Genomic DNA, 6,949 nt, shown 5'->3' on the forward strand with positions numbered 1-6,949 from the left:
CCGGGTTTGATAGTAGAAGATGTACACTCCTGTCTTTTTAGATTTTAGACCAACAGATTATTATGAAACGTTGTTGGATAATTGTATTATCCATAATACTCCTTTCTATCTAATATTATGGGAGTAAGATAAGCATTGATGTGAAATAGGACTCTGTTGCACCACATCACTACAAAAAGGATAAAAAGGCCCAGTGTGCATGCCATGAGATGCAGAAGCTCTACCGTGTCTCCAGCGTAACTTTAGAACACAGAGTAACCCTGAAATGTTATGTTATGTTTATTTTATTTGATATGGACATCACAGTAGCATTAGAATTGTAACATACATTTATGCACAAGGACCAGATGCACTGTTTAGTGTTTGTAGCGAAACGCTAATTTACAACACCTGTCCACTCATTTACAACACCTGTCCAAATCATTCCTTTATGCATCCACATTTTAGTAGGCCCATGCATGAGCGTACACAAAGGATTTACAGATACGTGTTTTACAATCATACAAATATAAAGTCATGTATAAGGTAAATAGGGGAAGCTGAGTAACAACCACATTTTGTCTGTACATCACACACACACCCACACACCACACGCACCACACACACACATTAAAGTATCTTACAAGAAACAAAATGGAAAACAGGACATGTGACTTGACAACACATCAGGACTATTAGAATAAGTAAAATATATATAAATTGGCAGTATTTGATATCCAAACAAGGTCCGACTCTAACGAGGTTTTGCTTTGACTGCCGCGTCGACTTCTTCTTCTGGCAGCAGAGTGTGCCACTGGGCTACTGGACGTCTGGGATTGGCTAACATATCTGACCAGTGGCGCAGGCCAACTCCTGTAGCTCCATAACCCATGAAGGTCTTTCCAATGGGGTCATTGCTCCCAAGTTTATCGTAGTCAAGCACTGTGATGACGACCTGCACTTTCTGAAAGACAAAAAAGAAAGACGTGATGTCAAATCAATCCCCACATCAACACTAAGAGCCTGCTCAAATTCAAATAGACAATTGATATGAAGACGCAGCCTACCTGTATCTGCTCGAAGGGGACTTCAAAACTGAAACTCTCATTAAAGTAAGGATTGAGCGTGTTTTTCTTAACGGTCGTCTTTTTCTTCTTAATCCGTTTCCCATTTTGCTGCAGAATAATCTTCACATACGGATCTTATAAAGGAGGAAATGAAGGTGATATAGTTAGGTTTTATTGGGCTATTTTATTTCCTCCGAGGACTGAAGTTTGTAGTAGCCCAGTTTTACGAAGAATTTAGCTGAATGATTCTGAATGATAATAATGACAGGAGGCCTAATTACCTGATAAACCACCAACATCCATTTTCTTCAGATTCTTTGCCTCCATGATGTTCACCGTCAGTTTTCCAGCAGTGGGTACATATCGTAAAGAAATGCAGACATCGCCCAGTCTTTCTTGCTGAAAGGAAAGTATTATGGATCACCATCAAGTCCCATCAAATTAAAATGAAGACATCTTTTATTAAACTGCTGATTATTATGATTATTAATTTTGAGAAGCAAGGCAAAGAGTGTATTATTTAGTAAATATAAATACGCACAACATGATAATACAATATATCATACCTCCTCCTTTTCACCACTCTCCACGTCTCTCCATTGTTGCATTGGCTGGCCCAAGTCAACGCTGTTCATGGGAATCTTTATCTCGCCGATCATATCATGTTTGGAGAAACGGTCAAAGTCAAAAACTTGCAGCACCAAAGTCTTTCCGCCCAACTCTGCATATGGGACCTAGAAAGAAAGGTTGTCACAGCATTAGAATCTACAATTTTGTTTATGTGTTATCAAATTCTCAAATGCAGACAACTACAAGGAACATATAGCGACAGGAGACGATTAAAAACATTCTGCTTTGATATTTTAGGGGGAGGGATACCTTGACAGACGCCATTCAGGGATTGAAAGATTAAAGACGAGGGGAAGTAGAGACATAGGCCAAACTTCTGTCTCACGGGGGGGTAAAAAGTGACATGTCATCAACAACCTGGAACACCAACACAAGCTGCGACAGAGACATAAAGACGAGAGAAAAAGCAAACAAAACACAGACAACATCAAGTCGACGAACGCACGATGTCAGGCACATGGTACCTTAAAGATGAAAGTCTCGTTGAAAACAGGACACAAATTCTTGCGTTGTACTTTGGTCTCATACTTCTTCTTTTTGTCTGGCAAAAAAAAGACTTTGACATAGGGGTCTGAGGTTCCCCCCATGTCCATAGCAGCAAGGTCTTGAGCCTGAAGAATACCCACTATGAGCTTAAGAGGAAAGACAACAGGTGTCAGAATGATCAGTGGTCATGACAAAAGTGTATAAATTCCTTCCTGGTAGATATTTGTAGAGTCCCTATATTCTAATCATTAATATGAATACCTTTGATGCCACTGATAATGATTCTGTTTTCACACAGGACCTACCTGGGTATCTGTGAAGTTGTAGTCCAATGAGAACTCCAGCCTTCCCAACTTTTCCTGTTCTTTCTCCTGTTCCTCTCCTTCCTTCTTCACCTCTCCCTCCTGCCAGATTAAGACAGAAGTGCATTGGATATTCATCATGCAGATCCAGATCAGGTAAGATTATACAATCATGTGTTACTGGACATAACGTATACCTTCTCCCCAGCCTCTCCTTCACCTTCCTTTTCCTTTTTGCGGCGACCTGTCTTCCTCTCCCTCACTTTCTTTGGCTTTTTCTTTTTCCCGAAGCATTTCTTGAAAAGGCAGAAGAGGAAGCATGCCACCAAAACCAGGACCACCACAACAATGGCTGCTACGGCCCACATGGGAACTGCAAAATAATAAGAAGGTGAATTCACTCATAAGTAGTATGCAAAATGGGAATATGCTTATTATGGCAGAAATGAGTGGATGTCGGACCCCCTGATATATATCTGATATATGTTCGCAATAGTGATGTGGAAAAATCCAGACCCCCAAAAAACAACAACAAAACAACAATAAAAAACACAAAAATCATGAATCTGAAACAGATTTTTAAGTAAACTTTTAAACACCTTCTCGATTGAAGGCTTTGTAAAAAAATCGTACGCATCAGGATTTTCAAGAGGATTTATATTTTACACATCTTGAGATTACATCAAAGAAAAATACACATTCATAAATCGGTTTGCTGCTACTAGTTCCAACAATATTGTTGAACATAAACTCCTTTTCAAAAGCTTGAAAGCACAACTGAGAGCGTCATTTTCAAGCACTTGTTTTCTGGAGACGGTTTGATGAGCATGCATGTGTGTCGTCAGCAACACCCTTCTCCACAATCAGATAATAACACACTCTAAGCTGGGAGCTGCCCTGTACAACCACAGTCCCCAGCAGCACAGCTCACCAGTAGGTGCCTTACTCATAGCACCGCAGCAGTAGTTTTTCCACTTAGATTGTCATGGGTATGAACGTCACAAATAGCTGGTATGATGACCAAGAAAACAAGCTCATGGTCCGATAAATCATAAGTCAAAAAAACTCAAACAATACCTTGAACCTTTAAAAAAAAGACACTGGTCAATACAATATGTATTATGTATCATAATATCGATGCTGTACTGGGGTGGATTTTCTCTATGAAATGATAACCTAAGATGATGTAAAATACAGGCTACAGCTTATTTCATGAAGTAAATTACGTTCTGAACTTCTAGAAGTGGCTTACTTGGCAGATGACCAAGCTCAGTCATGAACTTCTCCTTCATGTGGTTGTAGTCGTGGCCGGGGTGATGTTCTGTATGCGAGTGCTCATGGTGTTCAGTATGAGAGTGCTCATGGTGTTCAGTAGGGGAGTGCTCATGGTGACCCGGCTCTGTTGCTTCCTCCTGCTCTGGTTCAGACGGCTCCGCAGCCCTCCGGGCCCGGATCCCTGCGCTGTCCAGCCTCATGGCAGCTGTCAAAACGGTAGAATCAGAGCAGTTATTGTTGGTTTGTTAGATTCTCTGTCATATTGGCTCCTGCACTGAGAGATAACACAACTGTGTATGCGCGCTATGTAATCCCTATGTCCATGCGTTGCTGTACAGTTCAAGAGCATAGGACATCTTTAAGCCAGATGCTCAACATGGTTGACCCAAATCCCTCTGTTACTCTCATTCTCTCTGTCATCTCTCCTGCTTTCACTCCCACGTTTGTCCCATCCCTATTTTTCTCTCATCACTGTCTATGCATGTAACTGGATTAATCTGTGGCCCTACAGTATTAGTCCAAAATCCCTCCTCAAAGCTTAAATGAATAAATAAACAGGAGTTGGTCTCCTCCCCTGAAGAGTTTTCTGAAAGGTATTTTTCAAGAGAAGTCCAGTGGAGTAAGGAAAAAAATTGCAGGTATTTCTAGTTTTCAAGAATATTTATCCTTTTTAAAGTAATTTAAATAATAATAAAAACAATCATGTTATATATAATATTACATTTTTAAATTATATATATATATCATTTTAGGACTATAATGTACATAGAAAGTAACATATTTGTTGGAATCACAGAACTTTCTCAAATTACTGACCGAGATGAAAACACTAATGACATCTATTCACATTTATAGGGATCTCTTATCAGCCGTTTATTGGGTGTGATGGTTTATTTCAGATTCATAGGACACTATAGGAAAATCATTCACATAAAAACAACAACAAAGAGGAGCGCTACATATTTAGGTGGGTATGTTCAAATCTAAACGCGATTTTATCATTAAAAAAACAACAACAAAATTATAGCTTATTCTAACCAGCTCAAATTTGTTGAAATGTAGTGCTCTTAATCAAAACAGAAATGTTTGAAATCCTATGCATATTCATCTCACCTGTTGATATGTCCCTTTGATTCCCTCTATGCCGACAGAGCTTTTGAAGCAACTTTTGGTTCGAAGTGTATTTCTTGTTGCTTCCCTTGTGGCCCTCACACACCCATCATCGTTCCCTCGGTATGCTGCGGACTCTGACTGGCAGGCTCCCTGCAAACCCTTTCTATCAAAGCTGAAGCGCTGTCAAATCACTAGAGCAGCGTTGTGATTTAATCCCCCCCTCCCCTCCTCCCGATATTAGAATGCTGGCAACACATCTGTTGCTGTATGTCTCTGGACAAAAGATGCAAGAAGTGCGACAGTCACCTTTTCGTATATTACCACTCCACTGTTAAAAGATTTCACACATTTTAAGGCTTCTTCTTGTTGAGTAGGAAAAGAGAGCGATAAAACATGGCAGGGGTGGTTGTGTTTATCCATCGGATTGAAGAGATTGTAGTGCAGCCGACCCTACACTAATCCCCTCAGCAGAGCTGTCCTCGCAGTCTACCAACAACTTTCAGTGAGAGTGGATATTCCATCCTCCCCATCCCGTGGCTTACCATTTAACTGTACACAACACACACACACACACACACACACACACACACACACACACGTATTTAGAGCACTGTGAACAGTAATCCCCAGGCATGCTGCCACTTGTTTGCACTTCTACATCTGGAGATCCCAGTGGCTCCAATCCAACATGCAACAGCCTCCTCTAATAGATCACTAACTAAACTGCGCAGGGAAACAAAATGAAAGAAGAACACTTAACATGGCAACAAAAATGTAATTTGTCATTGTATTGTTACGTACTTGGTTGCATTATATTCCCGCTGGAGTCTGTAAGAAGAGTGTCTTATCAACACATGGATTTTGTCAGTGGGGTCAGCTAATTAACAGGAGCTTTTTTTCACTGTGAGGGCTCTCTTCTAGATTAAAGCATATTCAACACTACTACAGACCGTTTTAATTATTCCCTAATGATGTTTTTGTAAACACAGCTGCTCTCATTAAGTCATCATGTTCTCTCTTTGATTATGTGGGAAGGCAGGTAACAGGCAGCCTACCATTAGCACCCAGGCAACAGGGGGCAGAGTAGGTGGGAAGTTCACCTGGGCCTTTCTTCCTGAACTCAGACACACCTGAGAGGGCTGCTGAGGCCAGCCTTTGTTTGGTGACTGATTTGATTCATGTTTGGTGAGGGACCAAAGCTTGGAGTGATTGCCTATAGGCACATCAGCCAAGAAGAAAGATTTTAGTCACCTGCATGTCTTCAACTGGGGGAGGAGACAGTGTTCCAGTCTAGAAAGTTCTAAACAAAGACACGAGAGGAGCCAACCACCACCAGACTTATTTGATTTAGTGTGCCTTTTAACTAACCAATTGAATGGGCCATTTTCTGTTTTATTTTTCGTGTGGGGCTTTGTGCTGTGCTGCAAGGGGAACCAAGTGGCAGAGTAGGCGTCTTGCATGTGTATTTTATGGTGTGGTTCGAGTCACACGGGTTTTTAAACGGAAAGAGGTACATTTATTGCTCAACAACCGAAAACATGTTGCTGCAGGAACAGAGGAGAACGCGGACTGCGGCAGGCAGGTCCTAAATACCCGGTGGCCCTGGGAAACTGGCCAGGTGCTGCCAATTGTACTGATAGGCTCCGCCTACAAGGTACCTGCAAGACAACATAGACAAGCAACAAGGGAACGCCCACAGCAGGCCCTGCTTAAAGCAAGAGGCCGTCACACCTGAACTCAATTAACTTAATAACACGAGGACAGTCTGGCTGATGCTTTACTGAAGCCGTTAAACACCGGGTGTTTAAAAGCTGGCCAGCAAAGACGTGCAGAACATCGATAAGCTTACTTCACCAGGCGAGTGTCTGTCAGTCAAGATAACGTTAGCTGAGTGTGAAAGGAAAGGAAAGGTAAGAAATATGTATTTGTCTTCTGGAGTCTTAACTTCAACGTTATCTGTCTGAAGTTCAGTAATGGCTTTGTCTTAACTGGGATTGGTTTAGCGTCAACATTACTCTTCTACTAGTCACATTGATTACAATATCTTTTTGTCTTTTAGAAATGCAGTCTGTGATAAAACAAAACCTCCATTTGGAG

At 41.2% G+C, this 6,949-nt stretch overlaps 1 protein-coding gene across 1 annotated transcript; it reads right to left on the reverse strand.

Moving 5' to 3' along the window:
- Positions 1 to 268: 268 nt before the first annotated feature.
- Positions 269 to 6,943, reverse strand: syt5b (synaptotagmin Vb). Its single transcript, XM_031843182.1, has 10 exons — positions 5,654 to 6,943; positions 4,853 to 5,401; positions 3,717 to 3,944; positions 2,662 to 2,837; positions 2,468 to 2,566; positions 2,141 to 2,308; positions 1,613 to 1,780; positions 1,328 to 1,445; positions 1,047 to 1,180; positions 269 to 943 (listed from the first exon to the last, which is right to left on the reverse strand). Exons 3-10 carry the CDS (start codon positions 3,937 to 3,939, stop codon positions 734 to 736), a joined length of 1,296 nt encoding a protein of 431 aa, XP_031699042.1. The 5' UTR covers positions 3,940 to 3,944; positions 4,853 to 5,401; positions 5,654 to 6,943; the 3' UTR covers positions 269 to 733.
- Between the last annotated feature and the right edge of the window lie 6 nt (positions 6,944 to 6,949).

The sequence above is a fragment of the Anarrhichthys ocellatus genome, unplaced genomic scaffold, assembly GCF_004355925.1.
Source record: "Anarrhichthys ocellatus isolate YVR2014 unplaced genomic scaffold, GSC_Weel_1.0 scaffold4, whole genome shotgun sequence".
Taxonomy (NCBI): Eukaryota; Metazoa; Chordata; class Actinopteri; order Perciformes; family Anarhichadidae; genus Anarrhichthys; species Anarrhichthys ocellatus.

What these genes read in the sequence shown, in the direction of transcription:
- syt5b (XM_031843182.1), bottom strand. Translation starts at nt 3,939, where the DNA reads ATGAGGCTGGACAGCGCAGGGATCCGGGCCCGGAGGGCTGCGGAGCCG. An exon ending in AGAGTGGTGAAAAGGAGGAG is followed by an intron (nt 1,446 to 1,612) that starts GTATGATATATT and finishes CTTTCCTTTCAG; the next exon opens with CAAGAAAGACTGGGCGATGT. An exon ending in GGATGTTGGTGGTTTATCAG is followed by an intron (nt 1,181 to 1,327) that starts GTAATTAGGCCT and finishes CTCCTTTATAAG; the next exon opens with ATCCGTATGTGAAGATTATT.